This window comes from Anarhichas minor, unplaced genomic scaffold (genome assembly GCF_050575085.1).
Source record: "Anarhichas minor isolate MPS153535 unplaced genomic scaffold, ASM5057508v1 ptg000003l, whole genome shotgun sequence".
NCBI lineage: Eukaryota > Metazoa > Chordata > Actinopteri > Perciformes > Anarhichadidae > Anarhichas > Anarhichas minor.
In genome coordinates, this window is record NW_027466449.1 from 986,964 (window position 1) to 1,007,724 (window position 20,761).

The 20,761-nt window shown below is 43.0% G+C and overlaps 2 protein-coding genes across 3 annotated transcripts; both read left to right on the top strand.

Moving 5' to 3' along the window:
• The first annotated feature begins 1,047 nt into the window (after positions 1 to 1,047).
• LOC142948476 (succinate dehydrogenase [ubiquinone] iron-sulfur subunit, mitochondrial-like) lies at positions 1,048 to 4,037 on the top strand. The gene is made up of 8 exons (XM_076090540.1): positions 1,048 to 1,113; positions 2,351 to 2,484; positions 2,591 to 2,676; positions 2,836 to 2,972; positions 3,149 to 3,265; positions 3,479 to 3,580; positions 3,744 to 3,866; positions 3,957 to 4,037. The coding sequence occupies exons 1-8, from the start codon at positions 1,048 to 1,050 to the stop codon at positions 4,035 to 4,037; spliced, it is 846 nt and encodes a 281-aa protein (XP_075946655.1).
• A 1,530-nt stretch (positions 4,038 to 5,567) lies between these two features.
• On the top strand, positions 5,568 to 20,519 carry atp13a2 (ATPase cation transporting 13A2). 2 transcript variants are annotated; one of them, XM_076092712.1, is made up of 29 exons: positions 5,568 to 5,707; positions 9,316 to 9,392; positions 9,775 to 9,942; positions 10,391 to 10,449; positions 10,562 to 10,628; positions 10,715 to 10,794; positions 10,926 to 11,003; positions 11,092 to 11,161; positions 11,328 to 11,462; positions 11,559 to 11,625; positions 12,111 to 12,242; positions 12,818 to 12,970; positions 14,024 to 14,134; positions 14,289 to 14,335; positions 14,432 to 14,620; positions 14,723 to 14,929; positions 15,548 to 15,643; positions 15,842 to 15,998; positions 16,122 to 16,233; positions 16,319 to 16,443; positions 16,582 to 16,754; positions 17,231 to 17,323; positions 17,539 to 17,618; positions 18,161 to 18,313; positions 18,441 to 18,537; positions 18,876 to 19,099; positions 19,274 to 19,425; positions 19,576 to 19,745; positions 20,215 to 20,519. In XM_076092712.1, exons 1-29 carry the CDS (start codon positions 5,695 to 5,697, stop codon positions 20,380 to 20,382), a joined length of 3,453 nt encoding a protein of 1,150 aa, XP_075948827.1. In that variant the 5' UTR covers positions 5,568 to 5,694; the 3' UTR covers positions 20,383 to 20,519. The 2 variants fall into 2 exon arrangements, with proteins under 2 accessions (XP_075948827.1, XP_075948828.1); XM_076092713.1 differs by lacking the exon at positions 5,568 to 5,707 and adding an exon at positions 8,407 to 8,536.
• The last annotated feature ends 242 nt before the right edge of the window (positions 20,520 to 20,761 follow it).

The window sequence follows — 20,761 nt, forward strand, 5'->3', positions numbered from 1 at the left end:
TCACACAGGGGTCCACCAAAAGTGATCCAATTGCAGAAACTGGACTATTGCAGCAGAAAACCAGTGGCATGTATGTTTTATATAACGTATATAAAAATGGATGGGTCAAGGACATGTTGAATAATTGTACCTGCATAGCAATGCATGTTTGTTTTTGTTATGGATATATAACTGACCCTCGTTTACAGCAATGAGGGTTGCCAAAGAGACGCTTACATATGGTATCTTCAGGTGCTGTCGGATATATATGACATTCATATACGAAGTGTACATTCAGGACCCAATTAAGTGGGGCATGTGTTGTTATACGGCAACATGAACAGCCCCATAATCGTGCTTGAGGCTCATATTTATTCCAGTAGCAGCACAAAAAAAATCTGTGTGCACGTTCGTGGTCTGAAAGCCGGATGAAGGGGCTGGGTGGGAGCTCGTGACGCCGCACTCCAACGTCACTTCGACGCACGTATAGGGCGGGGCTTTTAGTCTAAACAGTTAGTTGCGGCTAGTGGTTAAATCGTGTACTGTTTATGATTCATTCAATGGTGTAACACTGCTGCCCTCTAGTGGTTAAATCGTGTACTGTTTATGATTCATTCAATGGTGTAACACTGCTGCCCTCTAGTGGTTAAATCGTGTACTGTTTATGATTCATTCAATGGTGTAACACTGCTGCCCTCTAGTGGTTAAATCGTGTACTGTTTATGATTCGTTCAATGGTGTAACACTGCTGCCCTCTAGTGGCTAAATCGTGTACTGTTTATGATTCGTTCAATGGTGTAACACTGCTGCCCTCTAGTGGTTAAATCGTGTGCTGTTTATGATTCGTTCAATGGTGTAACACTGCTGCCCTCTAGTGGTTAAATCGTGTACTGTTTATGATTCGTTCAATGGTGTAACACTGCTGCCCTCTAGTGGTTAAATCGTGTACTGTTTATGATTCATTCAATGGTGTAACACTGCTGCCCTCTAGTTGACGATACAAAAGTGAGCTGCCCTGTCTGTCCTGTAGTGTACTGTCTCTAGTCTCTAACTCTATAACTTAGGAAGATGTCGGTGGTCGGTGGCGCCTTGTGTCGAAATGTTTTGGCTGTGAGGAATTCTAGCATGATGGTGGTGAGTACAAACATTTTTTTACTCAGTATAAGAACAGACATGCCTCGTGGGCTACTTTTAGGAAATGTTTTACATTTGTGTTGATTCATTGACTGTAACGTTTATGCTTAGGCTATTGTGAATTATCCCAAAAGTGTGTAATATTAGTTTGGTCATCAAACGACCTGTAACAACACACCCTGCTCCCAGGCTGTGTGTGAATGTGACAGAATATTGAAGAAGCCTATAGAAGAAGAAGATTCTATAGAAGAAGCCTGTAGTGTGAATACGATTAACTTATAGTAGTATTTACATTTAGCAAAACAGTCAATGCTTCATTATGAATACAGGCCTTTCTGATAAATGCTTAGTAAATCTACCCATTGTTAATTAACTGAGCTTGTTATACAACCCCTCTCTCTCTCATTAAAGGCTGTATATCAAATCAAAACGTTTTTGTTTTAGCAGTGAGGACAAACAAAGATATGTTTACTTCTCACGACCATATAGAATAATTTAAGTTATTGTGCTGAAGTCCTTCTTTCATTGTCCTGAAAGTCAGTTAGGTAACTGAAGACTGCTCAGTGATGTAACGCTTTCATGTTAGTTCACCCAAACTACCACTAGGGGGCGCCTCTATACCTTCTTATGAAAAAGGGTAAACACTATTGAATAACTGGCAAAAACATATTTATCTAATCCGAAATATGATCTGCTTATCTGTTTATTACCTTCTAACTGTAGTTTTTTATATCTTACAATTAATATCAGGCCTAATATATTCAGACTGGTTTTTAAATGCCTTCGTTGAGATGTTTTAAATGATTTGTGGTTGTTGTGATCTTATGGTACCTTTCTTTTATTTTGTTAGTTTGTCTCTTCATTCTACTGCAAAGCATACACTGTTCATTATTTTAGATTCGTGAAATACAAATAAAGCTTCATTTTCTAAAGTTGTTTGCATGAGTTAATGTATTAGTGCAAGTAGTATTCTCAGGTGTTGCAGGATCGAATAACCAAGTGGTTCCTATTTTGGCCTGAGTTCACAGAAACAGCAGCAAGGTCACATCATGGCGTGTTCCTTTGTACATACAGTACCTTTCGCTTTTATGGCTCTTTCTTTTACTCTTACCTAAAATAAAATGCTTTCTGTAGAAAGGATGAAAGAAGAACACACTGGAGGGATTCAAAAAAAAGAAAAAATGTGTGATTAATTCATACGGTCTTTATAATTTTTTTGTTATTATCTATGATCCAGATGGTACGTCATGCTCAGACGGCCGCTGCCCCGGCTCCTGAACCCAGGATCAAGAAGTTCCAGATTTACCGCTGGGACCCAGACACCACTGGAGACAAACCGCGAATGCAGACCTATGAAATTGATCTCAACACGTAAGTCGTAGCCGGGCCCATGAACAGAACGTTGCTGAGCTGTATTTTTCTTTTCACAATAACGTAATCGATGTCATAACGTAGTGACATGTTCCTGTTGCTATAGTTGTGGTCCAATGACTCTGGATGCCCTCATTAAGATCAAGAATGAGATTGACCCCACACTCACATTCAGACGCTCCTGCCGTGAAGGTAAGAAATTAATCTAGATTGCACATAATTTTAACGATTTCCACTTGGATACAAAAAAATAATAGTCATCAAAAGAAATGAAACACGTTAACAGGCCTGTTTAAGTTGACCTTTGTGCCAGATGTCAGTGACCCGTTAATTGTTTCTTAATTTCTTCAGGTATCTGCGGCTCATGTGCCATGAACATAAATGGAGGCAACACACTGGCATGCCTTAACAAAATTGACACCAACACAAGCAAACCGACGAAAATCTACCCGCTCCCACACATGTATGTGGTCAAAGATCTGGTGCCTGTAAGTACTGCAAGTGTATAGCGTTTCTTTCCACGGCCACATTTGAAAGTGCTTCAGCAGATGATCGCGAACAGTGTGTGAAAGTAGCATGACATAAAGAAAATCATATATGGTGCATTTATTGGTCTGTTGGGGTGCCTATTATGAGTTCCCCATCGTTGTGTGATTTCCACCAGGATATGAGCAACTTCTACGCGCAGTACAAATCCATCGAGCCCTACCTGAAAAAGAAGGATGACACTCAAGAAGGGAAAGAGCAGTATTTCCAGTCGGTGGAAGACAGGCAGAAACTGGTAATTAAACGTCTCACTTGTAATTATACAACGCATGCTGGGGCAGCCATATTGGAGGTCTTCATAACATGGTCACGGTTGTCATTTCATCACAAGGATTTTAGCCAGCCAACCGCAGGATTGATAACGCCACCTGTCTATTTCCACGATGTATTGTAGCAGAATCACACTTTTAATGATCAAGTGATGATTTATTTCTTCTTAACCCGACAGGATGGCCTGTATGAGTGCATCCTGTGTGCTTGCTGCAGCACCAGCTGTCCCAGCTACTGGTGGAACGGAGACAAATACTTGGGACCTGCTGTCCTCATGCAGGTGGGTTTTCATATTTAGTTATGAGGGCGGTGCCAGAGCAAAGGCCATGTTGTTAATATTTAATGAGGTTATCCTCCGGTTGGTGGCTGTTTTTGAAAAAAATTAATTATAGTAAAAATGATTCATGATGGTGCAGATGGCAACTGTGTTATTATCTCTTTAGGCCTACCGGTGGATGATTGACTCCCGTGATGAGTTCACAGAGGAACGTCTGTCTAAACTTCAGGACCCCTTCTCTCTCTACCGCTGCCACACTATCATGAACTGCACCAAGACGTGTCCCAAGGTACTTCAAAAGTGTTCTCACACACATTCTCTCACATAATTAACAGAGGTTTGGTTTCTCACTGTCCGTTTTCGGCACAATGCTCCACAGGGACTCAACCCGGGAAAAGCCATCGCAGAGATCAAGAAAATGATGGCGACTTACAAAGAGAAGAAAGCAGCAGCTATATGAACGTGTGAAAATCCAGCTGGCTCAAGAGATCCACTGACCTTGAACAAAGTGAAGAGGAAGAGAAGAGCAAACCAAGAAACTATTGCCTACATCAGCACCTTTTCATCATTTTTATTTAGTTTGGGGGATGCGAGTGTGTTGGCGTGCGCCGAGCGGGATTTGATGAGGTCGAGGAATACAGAACATTGTGAGAAAAGGCTGCTCAAAAAAACTGTAAAAGAAAAATATTTTGAGTGATGCAACAGGTTGGACCACATTTCTGCTATTTGTTTGAAAAATTTAAATACTTGGCTCTGTTGTATTTACTCTTTAGGAAAAGCTCATGGAGCTTGTGGACTGTAAATATTTAGATATGTGTTAATTAAAGAAGTGCTGGGCTCATGATGGAAAGTGAATGTTTTTGGTTCAGAAAAGAAGAAATTACTCTTTTGTTGATTGCCTTTGCGACTTACATTGCAATAAACAATATTGAAGCATCTAATGAGACATTTTTAATTGCCAGAAAGGCCCTTTTCACAGCCGACACTTATAGATAGATAGATACGGGATTAGATTATTAATCCCGCAAGGGGAAATTTGTTCGCTACAGCAGCATTATAGTAAAAATAAAACATATTGAGTATAAAAATGCACAATATATACAATAAAAATAGCAGAGTAAAAAAATATTAAATGCACAATATATACAATTAATTATTTTTTTACTAGGTAAAAGACAGGTGGAATTAGTGACATTAAAGATGGCTGCATTCCATTTAGATGAGCCAGATCCAGGGCTCTTGTGTAGTCCATATTCGTTCATTGATATGGCTAACTGGGAGACTTAACAGAATGAAGCCATTGTTAATGCTGTTATTTGAACCTGTGCATTTCCTGCACAGGTCAAAATGTCTGCTGGGGGGGAAGTTTCATTGGAATGTGGTCTCTATTTGTATTTATTGGTCTGTGAAGAAATTACTGTCAAGCTGCATACAAACAGGGACTCTACAACAACAAGGTTAATAAAACATAACATGTAAATCATTGCTATCTTTAATAAAAAGCAAGTGCAGTGCAGAGGGAGTATAAACACCTGCCGAAGAGATTCCCATACTATTTGGCAACCCAGAAGTTGTTCTTTTAAATGGCTTATAATAAAGATTCAAAGCTTCAGTAAATGAGTTAAAGCATTAGGTTTAGTGTTATCAGCTATTTGCAAATGATGCCCTAGGAAAGCAATTAGAGTGCGTTTCTGTGAATATTTACAGTCCTATTGGAAAATTGTAGGACTGGCAAAAACATTCAAATGAAACTACTGTAATCAAACTTATGTAGGGATTTTTAATTATTCATCGGGAACCATTTTAATTATCAAATCTCTTGTCGTATAGAGAAAATGTTCCGCTATATAGAGGCTAAGACTGTTGTAAGCAATGCGGTTTTACAGTAAGCGATACCAATGCAGCAGGCTGGCTTTAGCGGGGTTTCTATCTACACTTTTGCACGCGTGTGACTATTTTGGACTTCGCGACTTGCCGTAGAAGGGTATAGTTTGCAGATGGGTTAGCTGGATGTTGATCAAGGAAGCTTGTTTGTGTGTTTGTGTTTGTTCTGGTCAGAAGACATTCTGTCATTTAGGTTACGATGCTAATGCAGAGCCAGTCATCGTGACCTGAGGATGGATATAAATGGTGAGTGTGTTTGAATGCTGTTAACGAACAAGGTTAGTTAGCTAAAACCTGCAAACCGGTTCAGTTTTCGTCTGTGCAAGTGTTGATTAGCTTCAGGTTTTAATTAAGGGGGCAATAACCGACAATGTTCTGCTGTCAGCTCGCGTTATTCAGAAAAACAAACTCCACAATCACCAGCAGCTAAGTATACTAATCAATAATGTGGCTCGTAGCTAACTAGTGTTGTAGTTTAGCCAAGACTTTAATGTAACCATCACCATTAGGCAATCAATGAAGAAAATAAGTTGTTTTGATCAAATCAATAAATAAGTATTGGACTTTCCTATCGTTGTGTAATTAATTAAAGAGTGTGCTTCAAATATAAACGTTCTCTGGTGGAGTTTAAAGGGCAATTTCCCCCTAAATTACAAAAAGAAAAACATGTTATCACCCTTCTTACCTCTAGGAGGACAGAGCCAAGCTGATCTTTTGTTTGTCTGCTTTCTCCCCATTACAATGGAGGTGGGCGGCATTACATTTGAGACATTTAAAGGAGCTTTATTTAACATTCTGAACATTTCTATGGCATCAAACAACTGTTGTCTATGAACAGATACAGTGGAGTAATGTCTACCTGAGCAGAGCATGAAGTCCCTCTGTGTGTGTTATCTGTCAGCACTTTCACAATAGTTACCACTGTTGGCGTAGTTAGTTGACATGTTGAGAGCCGTTTAGAGGCAATCAAAACGCTCCCAATCTCGGATCTTGCGCATTTAAGTTCACCACTAACATGTCTTTTCAGAAGCACCACAAACCCAAATACAAATACAAACACTACTACAGTAACTTCTACTAAGTGTCTCAATTGGAGCTGGACCGATACATCTTTAGCTTCAGGATTGGCGTATATATGTAGGCCATTAAGTAACCAACAATTGCTGTACAGAGATGGCTAACTTTAACAGAGCCCGGTACTATAAGTGTCAGGTTGGCCCACCATCAATTGAGTGTACAGGCTGTTGGCGTAGCCTGTCGATGAAGCTGGTGCTATTTGAGGTTAAAGGTTGGATTTTTGCATAATCAGCGCAGATTATATTAGTCTTGTGTCTTGTCTAGTCCTTTGTGGATAGTCGTTTCCCTTTTTTTGACATCACAGAAGTTTTGTCCTGCGTAATGGTCCGGTTGAAGATGAAACTGAAAGACTGGACTTTCTTTGGGTAGTCCACAGCTCATTGGCCACAGCAGGATTTATAAAGTCATATTTGTAGGGATATATTATCCATTGTGGCCTCCCTCCACCTAATGTAGTCGGCCCTTTGAACAGGGAGTTATTGATTGCTGCCTGAGATAACGGTAATTTAAAAGGGGCATAATCATGACTTTAGAAGCCTGGAATTCCTGTGAGTGCTGAGACAGTCTATGTAGGTGAGGAAACCAGCTGGAATGAAATACCACTTTAAAGATTATAAAAATACAGGCTGCTACGGTGTAGCCTTTTGTGTCAGAGATTTCTTTAAAGAGATCTTTCCAAACAGTCTGACACACAGCAAACCATGACGGATGACCTTCTTGGTAGAGATTGGCCTAGTTACAGCAAAGCAAGCATGTGATTTGGCAAAATATCTCACATTCCGTTACATACGCCTTGATTAGCTTTCACATGACTAGCCTTTACCACGATCATGTGTTGTGTATTATGACCAAACAAATGACTCACTTCTTTGGTTTCTTGTGCAGTGTGTATATTGTGATGCGTGTGTCCATGAAAGCCAACACAAGAGCAACAATGGGACACAAATAAGATGAACATCTGTTCTGGTGTCTTTCTGCATATGGCATCCAACTGAACATTCCTTTAACATTAAGGTTAGGGATGCACTGATCCAACTTCTTCACAATACCACTCTACTAAAGATCTGACACCAGTTTTTACTTAATAAGCTGTATGCCTCATGTGGCGGTGACTGGATCATTATTTTATGTATGTCAACATCAGACCTGACTTAAAGGAGCAGTGTGTAGGATTTAGGGGAGTCTATTGGCAGAAATGGAATATAATATTCATAAATATCTTTTCATTAGTGTTTAATCACCTGAAAACAAAGGCTCATGGTGTTTTTATTAGCTTCGAATGAGCCATTTATGTCTACATAGGGAGCGGGTCTTCTTTACCTCATGTTCCTACGGTAGCCCAGAAGGGACAAACCAAACACTGGCTCTAGCGAGAGCTTGTTTGGCTTTTGCGTTACCAGAAGGCCACCGTAGTCGTCCCGACACGCTTGGACAGGCCGGGGTCAGCAGAGGGGGTATTCAGTTGGATGCAATCTGCAACCTCACAGCTAGATGGCACTATATTCTACACACTGCTACTTTAAACTAATTAAATGTATTTTGATGCGCTGACATCTATGTCAATGCCAAGGAGAGTAAAACTATGAAATATTAATTGAGTTTGTCTGCCCTCTCTGTCAGGTGATTGGTGTCCTTCTATTTGTGAACAAACCACAAACTGATAATATTTAACTGATAATATCCTACAATATATACTTCATCTTTGTTTGTTTTTGTATGTATCCTGTAGCGTCCGTTTCTCGGTGCCGCCACAGTCAACAGTGTGGAATAAACGTGGCCTTTTTTTAACAAGACAATGCTTAGTTTACTCAACATAAATGGTCGGGGGGGGGGCAGAAGTCGGTTCGCTCGTAGTCAGGTGTCGGTCGCTCGGGACACGTATGCAGATGAACAAAAGCAAGGTGGGAAACAACAGCTAGTGCGCTGGAATCTGCTCACTCTACACTCTCCATCTGCGGGGAAATATAAACATTTTATGCTGACGTTCTCGGGTTGACGGTAAGCTAATTCCCCCCCCCTCTATCTAATGTGTTAAATGTGAATGAAGTAGGATTTGTTTCGATCCTTCCACATCTGAGAAAGCGGAAGTGAGAATCCGGGTTCGCTTTAAACATCCCTGGGCTAAACAAACAGCTTACTCCACTTTATGGTGTTTTTCTTAAGCTCCTCTGGTATTGTGAGCTGTTAATATGTAGCGACTTCACTATGAGATTGTAGCAAACAACTGTTATGATACTTTATGGGCTATTTTACTCTCCTCTGTATCCATTAAAAGTTATTGTTTCTAGAGGAGCGCAGTGTTTCCGCCAAACTCCGGTGTGTTTATTACACTTTATGAAAGCCTGCCGCTATCTGACATATTTTCCTAAAGTTTAACTGTGTTTGTATTGTTTCCTTTCCCCCCCCCCCCCCCCATATAATTACTCCGAGGCTTTTTGCAGAGGAATTAATTGAATTAAACATTTAAAACACGTAGTTTTCACCACATTGACCCAGGCTGTAAATGTCCTACTATTAAGTGTAATGGATGTCGGGTAAGTCGGACATGTAGCACACCTTAGCCCAGTTTAGACCATATTGTACACAATAAAAAGCTTCCGTGCCACTGAGTTCATACGAAGAATGGGATTTAAAACAAGCCTACTAAAAAACAAGTTCACACAGTGTGGATCATTGACCTCGACTAGAGCTTTGCAGTGCGTGCTTTGTATTGTGTTGTCTTTGAGGGTGTGTGTTGTCCTGCTCAGTTCACGTGAAACACTGCACCTGTTCTGTAGGTAGTGCGGTCCAGTCGCAGAGCGGACTCCCCTCACCCTGTCCACGCGACCGCCTGCTCAGCCCTGACTCAGACATGGTAAGAGCGTCCACAGTTTTTCCTGCTTAACCCAAGTGTGGCAAATGATGTCTGGGAAAATACAGCAATACAAGTACATTTTCAGTCTCTGATGACCGAGTGGACAGGTGGGAGCGGTAGTGTCCTGATGAACCCTGTAGATGTAGAACTTACAGATGTGTACCGGCCTCTATAACCGTGCTGCCCTTACAGATGCAGAGGAATGAGTGGCTTTGAATATTTCCTATCATGGTTTTAGGTATCTCTGTCACAATCTGGCGTTTGAATGCGGTTTTAATCGTTTAATGTGGTTGCTGATAAGCTAACCAGCGTTATGCAAATTGACTTTTGTTTTGAATCTGAATGGACTGTCTGACTCTTTCGCCCCCCCCCCCCCCACCAGGATGTCCAGGGCTATAAGTGGGTGCGCTGGCGGGTGTGGCTGTGTCGTCTGGCCGCCGTGCTGTCCTTGGGTCTCCTCCTGGTCGTGTTTCACTGGCGCCCGCGCCTCGCTGTCCTCGCCCGCTGCTGCTCCTGCCCTCTGGCATTGGCAGATATTCTGCTGATAAGAGTGAGGAAATGAACTGTCACTTTGTCCCACGTTTTTCCCTGTTCTTTAACAGAACCTGCGCTGAAATGTTAGTTTGAAAGGTTGATGTCCGAAAAGCTGTCTTTTCCAGAATAAATTCTGCACACATCGGCACAAAGTTCTTAGCAATTACCAGCTTAATTTACAAAATATTGGCATTCAAAAAATCAGTCAGGTTGCAGTAAATACCTCATCTTGCTTCACCAATTTCTGACCAGTATTCATCACCCAAGCCCTCTGTTGGATTCACATCTTACTGGGTGGAACGTTACATTAATATGTTATAATAAGTAGATTTGTACCTTGATTACTTAGCTTTATATTTGTTGGTTCTGTCCCATGACATTCTCGTCAGACAGCAAGAATAAGGATCTTGGTCGTGCCTAGTTTCCAACAATCACGAATGTATCTGTGTCATTTTTACCTTCAGGACAGCTTTGACCAGCGTCATGTGGTGGAGGTCCTCACAGTAGAGATGGAGGACGGCAGGTCAGCTTCAAGTCCTCTGTCAGCGTCACCTTTTTAGGCTTTTTTAACACTAGTATGAGCGTGTCTGGGAAAGCTGTGTGTAGGCTCTACTCACTGGGTTTGTCCCTTTCAGTGTGGAGCTATTGGGAGAGCTGGAGGACAATGAATGGAGAGATACGGTTCAGCTGCACAAGGAGGAGGTGAGGAAGAAGTGAACGTTTGGCAGAACAGTGTGCCCGAGGGGATCTTCTCTCGCGGGCTGAAAGTGACCGTTATTGTGTTGCAGAAAACACTGCTGCGCTACTACCTGTTTGAAGGACTGCGCTACATCTGGATGGCCCGGAAAGGAGCTTTCTGTCGTGTCAGGTACTGAAACGGGGAAAACACAGCAGTGCACACAGTCCTGAGCAGCTTTTCCTCAGTTATATTTTCAATATATAGCTAGAAAGTCAAATATTTAACCATAATGTTGAATTCTTCCATCTTTATGTCTGTAGCATCCTCAATGAGAACTGGACCCGCAAGGACCTGTATGATTTCCAAAAGGGCCTGAGTCACCTGGAGCAGAGCTCGAGGTCGGAAAAGATGCACGAATGGAAAATTAATCTGATTCTTTGGTTATTTATTATTCGTTAGAGTTATTCATGACATGAATTGTTTCAGGAGACGCATGTATGGGCCCAACCTCATCGATGTGCCTGTGAAGCCTTACATACGACTGCTGTTTGAGGAGGTGAGATGGAAAGTCTGTCCTTTGTACTGCCTGCCTCAGATTGTCTGTTTTATTTTTTATGAGCGGTTCGGAAAGTTTGAAGTGACATATTTTATTCAACGACCAGGCGAAGTATCAAATTGAACTCGCTCTTTCCCTCCGTCTCTCTCTTTATCTGCTGCTTTAGGTCCTCAACCCATTCTACGTCTTCCAAGTGTTCAGCATCATCCTGTGGATGGTCGATCGATACTATTTATACGCCATATGTATATTTCTTATCTCCGTTTTCTCCATCGTTTTCTCACTTTATGAGATCCGCAAGGTGAGTTTGTGGCGGGGTACTTAATCTGACGGTACTCTGTTGTGGGTTTAGCTCTGGATATGGATAAACTAATATTATAAAAACCTTACTCCACAGCAAAGCATCACTCTCCGCAACATGGCCCAGTTTGTCACAAATGTCACAGTACGGAGAAACTCGGGAGGTGAGCTTCTGCAAACGTACTCCTCTTCTAATGGGGATTTCTTGTAGTTTCAGAAAATGATGTGTGTTAAGCGATGGATTGTTCTCTTGGCGTTAACATGAGTCCTGCATTAATGTGTGGCCATGGTTTCATGTAGTGATAAATCACCATCATTTGAAGTGGGTCAAAAAATGTTTAAAACTGTTAATTTACAAATGTATTGATCAAATAAATATTGAACTATGAAAAGTGTTCCAGTCCTAGATCACAATGGAATATATGAGAATGTCCATATTGAACATATGGCATGGATGGCAAATTGTGGTCATAAGGGGCAAACATCTGTTAATAAGCAAACGAGATGACTACATGCTAAGAAAATTATATTCTGTTTCGGTAGCTTGCAGGTCTAGTTTATTTTGAGAAATTGCTGTATGCTAGTGTGAGTGAAGCCATCTCCCCATGGGGACATTCATTCCTAGTTGTGTGTGTGTGTGTTTTCTCAGTGGAGGAGTGTGTGAGCTCGGAGGAGCTGGTCCCCGGCGACTGTCTCATCATCCCTCAGGAAGGTCTGCTGCTGCCCTGTGATGCTGCCCTGCTGGCCGGGGAGTGTCTGGTCAACGAGAGCATGCTCACAGGTGATCAACAAAACCTCAACGCCAACACCAGGCAGTAGGCTAACCGTTTCACACTTATTATATAGGATTTGATTTTTAAAAAGCCCTCTAAAGGAACAGTGGTTAACATTTGGGGGGATCTATAGACAAATATTGAATACAATATTCCTAAATATGTTTTAATCAGTGTATGACCACCCAAAACTAAGAGTTGTTGTGTTTTCCTTAGCTTAGAAAAGGCCATTTATATCAGCCTTGAGGCTGATTAGAGTCAGAAGTTAGCCGTCAAAAGTGATATTCAAGATCACTGCACACATGTGAGGGTTCAAGCTTTTGCTTCATTGTCCCTTGTTAAAGATGGTGCATGAGACTTCTGACTTGCATCCTTTTTACATCCTAAATCTGAACCATTTTGATTTGGCAAACCACTCAAATCTGAAATGAAAATTGCAATTCAATTTAATTTCCCCCAAGAAAGAAAAAACACTCAGCTACGCATTGTCTAGTTGCATGATTCAGCATTTGTGACGGCTTGCTGTCCATCGGCCCCGTGAGGAGTCACTGTATTCACCTGTCCTCGTCGCTCCTGTGTCCAGGTGAAAGTGTCCCAATGCTGAAAACGCCACTGCCGACTGGTGAGGGGAGGTACAGCTCAGAGACGGAGCGCAGACACACCCTCTTTTGTGGCACCCAGCTCATTCAGGCCAAAGGGGGGGGCAGCGATGCTGTTGCTGTGGTCACGAGCACCGGTGAGTAGAAACACTGACGTGATTCTGTAACATTTCAATCCGTGGAGTTCTTGACCTCTGGTGTTGCTTTGAAGCAGTTATTCAGCAGTTATATATTATATATATATATAACTGCTGAATAAGCTATATACTGACCTGCTATATAATATAGCAGGTCTCGCGCATGAGGGCGCGCACATCCCTTGTCACCTGTTTCATGGACAGGATTTCAGCAGCCGGGTGGAGGAGAGTGTCCGTTTTAGAGAGAGTTCAAGTTCATCAGGGTCTTGTTCACGAGTGAGGGTGAAAAGGAGCGTCGGATGGACCGGCGGTTCGGTGCGGCGTCAGCAGTGCTGCGGGCATTGTACCAGACCGTTGTGGTGAAGAGGGAGCTGAGCCGGAAGGCAAAGCTCTCAATTTACCAGTCCATCTATACGTTCCCACCCTCGCCCATGGTCATGAGCTTTGGGGAGTGACAGAAAGGATGAGATCGCGGATACAATCGGCCGAAACGAGCTCCCTTCGTAGGGTGTTTGGGCTCAGCCTTAGAGATGGGGTGAGGAGCTCAGACATCCAAGGGGAGCTCTGAGTCGCTGCTCCTTCGCGTCGAAAGGGGTCAGCTGAGGTGATTCGGACATCTAATCAGGATGCCTCCTGGACACCTCCCTTTTTAGAGGTTTTCCGGGCACATCCAACTGGTAAGTTACATATCTGGTTTGGTCTGGGAACACCTCGGAGTTCCCCAGGAGGAGCTGCAAAGCGTTTCTCGGGAGAGGGGCATCTGGAATTTCCTCTTAAGGCTGCTTTCCCTGCGACCCGAACCCGGATAAGTGGAAATAAATGAATGAATGAAATGTTTTATGAGGGGGGGGGAAATGCAGTCGATACATTTTAGTCCTTAAGGATGCATCTTCGCTGAAACCTTACCTTTCTAAACACTTTGCATAAGCTGTCTCACGCCTGCGAGTCTGCAATGCTTTAAACTAGTAAGGCTTGCACTGTGAAGCATTCCTTTAAGAGCTTCCGTTTGCTCTCCAAGTCAAGCCAGTTAGTCTGCTTTCATCTCATCCTCAGGGTTTTTCACAGCCAAAGGTAGCCTGATAAGCTCCATTATGCATCCTCAGCCAACCGACTTCCGCTTCTACCAAGACTCTTTCAAGTTCCTGTTCCTCCTGGGTTTTGTCGGTAAGCACGTTCAACAGTGACCTTCCAGATTTAGTTTCAAGAGCGTATAAAGAAGCTAATGTTATCTGTATTTACATTTAATTTACTCAGATTACTTTAATTCAACAATTGAACATTAATAAACTCTTCCCAATATTTGTCCTTCCTTTTCCAGCTTTTTTTGGCTCCATTTACAGTTTTGTGGTCCTCTTCAGGACTGATGTAAGTGCAAGGACCAGATCTTTTTTTTTGTCTTTATTTGGCATGCCAACAATAAAGAAAGTGACCGCACTGACGTGTGTCTGGATGTGTGTCCAGGTGACTTGGTTGGAATTGGTGATCAGGAGCCTGGATCTGGTGACCATCGCAGTGCCTCCTGCCCTGCCCGCTGCCATCACCACGGGCACCATCTACGCCCAGGGCAGGCTGAAGAGGCAGGGAATCTTCTGCATCAGTCCGCCACGCATCAACATCTGCGGCAAGGTCTCCCTCTTCTGCTTTGACAAGGTGAGGGGGAAATCCACGAGCTGACGTCTGTAGGTGGAGAACTCATTGCGGCCGTTTGACCTGTTGAAGTTGCCTTTCATCGGAGCGCTGTTGTGTCTCCAGACAGGGACTCTTACGGAGGAGGGTCTGGATGTGTGGGGGGTGATGGAGGGGGGAACTGCCGGTTTCTCAGAGCTGGTTCCAGATCCCAGGCTCCTGGCCCCGGGGCCCATGCTCTCAGGCCTGGCCTGCTGTCACACTGTGACGCTGTTGCAAGGAAAGCCCCTCGGAGACCCCCTGGAGCTCAAGATGGTCGAGTCCACTGGTTGGGTATGACACTCTAAAGCGTGTTTTATTTAACTCAAGAGGTTCTTGACTAGAACTGGGTGTTTATTGCACATTTTTTAATATTAGTATTGATAGATCACCAAAGTTGGTACTGATACTAAAACAGTACTGGCATACTTACAAAACCCTTTTGTTCTTTAACGAAAGAAGCCAAAGTTCTCCGATGTTAAATGTCTAAACATAAGAAGCCCTTCAAGAACTATGATAGTCTAGAATTGGGGAAAAAAGATTTAAATCGGTGACTGACTACCAGTAATAAACACATTATATAACTGTATTGAGGTTGGATATACCAAGCCCCATGCAGGACTCAGTTAGACTTCAAAATAATTTGTAAGTAAATGCCAATATGGACAGTTTATTTGAAATATTCTGTTGGTATCAGGTACACAAAAAATTGTAAAACATGACCTTTAATTTTTGACATTATTACCTATCAATATGAACAAATATTGCAAGTATTGTTACTTGAAAAAGCATCTTGTTCGCACTTCTGAGACATTTGTTTTTGCGCGACCACAGCGATCTCTTCTCCCACTGATAACATTTCATCTTACTTCTGCTAAAACATGTTAATCTAAATCACATTTTATTTTCCAGACCCTCCAGGAGCCAGAGGGAGATGGAAAGGAGCTGGATGCAGAGTTTGGAGGCCACAGAGTTTTGGCTGTTCTGAAACCTCCGTCTGGAGGGACTGTGAGTGTCCCTACCTTCACCCTCCTATTGACTGATGAGTAGGGCTTCTTTGTTGTAAACGTCAAATCCGTCAATTTTTATTTTTATTTTTTTTTTTATTTTTTTATTTTTATTACTGTCCCTCCCTACTGTGCCAATATCTGTCTGGAGTTTCCAGTTATGCAAAACTGACATCCTTGTCTTTCATTTTGCCGTCAGACCACAAGCGAGGCGATGGCCATTGTTCGGAGGTTTCCCTTCTCCTCGGCCCTGCAGAGGATGAGCGTGGTGACGGTGGCCCGCGGGGGACACTCGCCACTCGCTTTCATCAAAGGATCCCCAGAGATGGTGGCAAGCCTCTGCCGACCAGAAACCGGTCAGTAACTTCATATTAGTACTATAACGAGGAGACTCCTTTTAATATAAAAATATATATGAATGTCTAGTGTCGGCTCTTATACATCACATACATACAAAACGGGCTGCTTCATGTTTACAGTGCCGGCGCAGTTCTCCAGTGAACTGAGCCGCTTCTCCAGTGAAGGCCTCAGAGTCCTTGCGCTCGCCTATAAACCAGTAGACGGGAACACTGACCTGAGGACCATTGAACGGTGGGAACCCTGTCTGTGCTTCTGGCTGCTTTGGGGCTCCAACGCTTCCGGTCATGCTGAAATGCAGCTGTTTGTCTGTCCGCAGAGGGGAAGTAGAGAAAGATATGCGGTTCCTGGGCTTGCTGATGATGAAGAATCTGGTGAAGCCAGAAAGTGCCAAAGTTATTGACGTCCTGAGACTGGCAAACCTCCGCAGCGTCATGGTCACTGGTGAGAGATATTTTTCACTTCCTCTTCTTCTTTTTTTTTAATTTTTATTTTTTTTTATCATAAAGCATTCATTTTCAGGCGTCAACTTTAATGCCATCAACTTCGCGTCCAATCTTGTTTTTGTCCTTCTTCACATAGGGGACAACATTTTAACAGCAGTCAATGTAGCAAAAAGCTGTGGCATGGTGGGAGTCGATGAGAAGGTGATATTCGTCAATGCGACCCCCCACACTGCCCAATCCATGCCCACCCTAAACTTCAGCCTGGAAGAAGGAGGGGCCCCTGACGCCCAAACCTCTATTGTCACTCGGGTTGGTCCTGCTTAGTCTTTTTAAGTCTCGGGGGTACTCTATTGTCAATGTCTGGGAAGAGAGGAATCATGTATCTTGTAGCAACTTTCACCCGTGTCAATAAATCAGTCAATCGTGGCATTTTGGATTGTAGCGATACTTGTTCTACTCTGTTAGACAAAACATAAAAGGAGATGACCGTCATCATATGTCACAAGTCTTTTCCCAAGCTGTCATGCTCTGGAACTTGAAAGAGAACAGTGATTTGGTTTGATTTGAAGTCAAACCTAAATATTTGTCCCAAGTCTTTGTGTCCTATTATCTCTCGTACAGTTTGAGCGGTGTGGCAAGAAGATCATTCGAACTGATTTCAAACATATTTAATGATTAAGTAGCTCTCACTGTAGCACACATAATAGGCATTCATGGCCTACATGTGTAAACTGGGAGGGTGAAGTTTGGCTGCTGTTGGTAATGCTTTTCTTCTCTCCTCTCAGAGCCTGTACCAGAGTGGTTTTGACCTCCACTTGGCTATTAACGGCAAGTCCTTTGCTGCTCTCTGTAATCACTTCCCGGAGTATTTGCCAAAGGTAATGTATGCTATGTCGTCCCAGCAGGGATATTACGACAGTGGGCCGTGCTATTCCGACAACAAAATGATGCTAGCACACAACAATTAGGGGAGTGGTGACGGGGGACAATGATTGAATTGGATTATACTGAGGCATTAGACTAATGGACTGTATTTCAAATCAGGATGTGATCAATTGTTTGTCAACTTTCCTTGACATTGCTGTCTTTGCAGGTTTTGTTGCGAGCCACCGTATTTGCGCGCATGGCTCCCGACCAGAAAACCCAGCTGATGAAGGAGCTGCAGAAACTGAAGTGAGTTCAGACACAAAAAAGGGGAAGGATGGGAAACACACGGGAAGAACAGAAAGAAAAGAAAACGTCTGGGAAATCAAACCCTTATTAACCTGCAGTCCCAACACTTACTTCAAATATTAATTGATAAATGGATTTGAACTGTCAAATATGAAATTCTGAGTTATATTTCTTGTCCAAGCATGGGTCAGAACACTGACTAATCCACTACTTCAACTTAAATACAAAATACAAAAAGTGTATAATTTTTTGAATAGTTTTTCGCCGTCTAGTGGCCATTAGAGGAACTGCATTTTAGAGCACATCCATGTTGGCTTCAACACCCAAGAAGAAGCTAATATCAATACTATTCAATTTAAGGGGAAACAGTCTACATTTTGCTAAACAAAAGACTTAATTTCATTCTCATCAGAAAGTCTATGAAGTATTGTGAGATACTGCCTCTCAATACCAGTGTATCTATTTGTTAATTTTAATGTATAATCACGTGTAGTAATTTGTATAATTTAACACATGCTACTACTTGACTTCTATTACTACAGCTACCGGGTGGGCATGTGTGGGGACGGGGCCAATGACTGCGGGGCCCTGAGAGCCGCTGATGTCGGGGTTTCCCTGTCCGAAGCCGAGGCCTCAGTCGCGTCACCTTTCACCTCCAAGACTGAAAACATCAGCTGTGTGCCGCTGCTCATCAGGTGAGGAAGCAGGAAGCATTAAGTAAATGTGGACAAAGTTTTTGAAAAGCAACTAAACCGGACATGTTTGTAGTACAGTGAGCGGAATAAATAATAACAACACTTGTTTTTCTCCTTGACTGTGCAGAGAGGGCCGGTGTTCTTTGGTCACCTCCTTCAGTCTCTTTAGATACATGGCCCTCTACAGCCTCATCCAGTTCTGCTCCGTCCTCGTCCTCTACACCGTGAGTAGCAGTGGAGCCATTTTTATTTAAATAAATCATTTTATTTCATTATGGACATGCCTCGGCTCTGGCGAGCTAACGTGACACATATTCCAGTACGGGGCAGTACGCATGACACTGGACATAAGCCAGATGTGTTACATTAGTGCAGAAACTCATATTGGAGATGACCACAGTGTATACAGGCAAAGCTTTACGCATAAGAAACTATGTCAATACAGGATTCAATTACTATTGATTTGACTTGATGCGTTTGAATCCAAAGCCATCTGTTTGCACCTCTCATCGGCTGTCAACGACCGGCATCCTGATCACATGTTGTCTGTGTGTGTCTCTAGGTGAGGACGACCCTGACTGACTGGCAGTTCCTGTTCTGTGACTTATTCGTGGTGACTCCGCTGGCCATCGTGATGGGGAGAGGAGGCCCCGGTGAGGAGCTGCACCCCTGCAGACCCTCAGCCAGTCTGCTGGCCCTGCCTGTCCTGGGCAGCCTCCTCGTCCACACCTGCATGATTGTCCTGGGCCAGCTGGCCGCGCTCTTCATCACCACCTCACAGGACTGGTCAGTGAAAAGGCCACGCGCAGCCACAAAGAGCTTTTATTTCGAGTCAGGATATCCTGAACAAGCATTTTGTATTTGTTTCTACAATAGCTCAGATGTAGAAGAGAAAAAAAAAACAGTATCCCAGCTACACTTGCTGTAAAACTCCATTCCCCGGTATTTTTTGTCTTTTAGGTACGTTCCGCTCAATTCAACATTGTTTGGCGTGGCCAATCTGCCCAACATGGAGAACACCAGTGTGTTTTCCTTGTCAGCTTTCCAGTACATCATCATGGCTGTGGTGGTCACCAAGGGCTACCCTCACAAGAAACCTCTCTTCTTCAACTGTGAGTCAGCAGAAATGTCCGAGGATGGCGACTTGGGGTCAAAGCAGGGGATGCTGTCCGTCGTTCAGCTTTATTAAATATAATATTACAAGTGAAACCTATTGAAGATTAAGGACCTTGAATTGCTTTTTCTTCTTCTCATCTTTCCAGGGATGTTCCTCTCTCTGCTGCTTGTCCTCTTTGCTGTGACGACTTGGCTGGTGTTGTATCCCGGGCCCGTCGGTCCTCTATTTAAACTGCACAACTTCATTGATATGGATTTTAAAATGGTGCTCGTCGCCGTGGCTGCTCTCAACTTCCTCATTTGTTTTGTTGTGGAGGTGAGTGACGATATGATACTTTTAACTCCCTCATAGGACAAGTGTTGATTTATGTTTACATGAAAAACAGCTGGCTCTGTCATGAGCTCCGACACCAACCGGATGAGACGCGTGACAGTGTGTGGATACAAGTAACAGCCATCTGTACCGTTTTATGTGTTCGTGGGGATTATTTCTCCCAGCAGAATCCTCACATTCTTTGAGAGCTCCTTCGAAGAGCAAAATATATTCCTGCCAAACATATGCTAACAGAATGCATATGTGTAACAGAGGTGTGTCAATGTATGCTGTAAAACAATGAGTATGCATTATATTGCTTTTGGCTCAGTGGGACGTTGAATAGAACAGAGCCACCGTTAATGTTCTGCAGTGACGAGTCAAAATGTCTGCAGTAAAAAAAAAAGATTTGTCATCTCTTGCAGTGTGGTATATTCCTAAAAACCCTGAACACGTTTTTTTCCCTCCCCAGGTGCTAGTAGACAATGGTATCCTGAACTGTCTTCGGGCGCTGCGTGGGAAACGTCAGTCCAAGAAACAGTACAAACGTCTGAACACGCTTCTGTGTGAATCCCCGTCATGGCCGCCCCTTAATCAAACCCTGTCCCCCACAGAACAGACAGTCATCCAGTGCAGCTAGCGTCTGCTCGCCCCTCTGTTGGACACAGTCAGTCATTTAAGCCAAAAAAAAAAGTGCTGTGGATGTTTGAGCTACATCCCCTTCGTCAACAAACAAATGTTTACCTTCATTAATAAAAAATATTTTCTGTAAACTTCCGTGTGTGTTTTGAAAGCTGTTTGTATTTTCGGTGTGATGTAATAGTGGAGTCCTGGGGGTGTTGAAGGACCATATAGCACTGGTGGGTTTGCATGTTTCAGCCAAATTACCAAAACAGTTTCCCTCTCATCTGACCATACATACATGACAGTTTGGGTTGGGTTTGAGAGTTCATACACCTGTGCAAAACATTGATGTGAATAGAATTTAATTTGCAGTGCTCAAGAATTTGCAGCTCTTA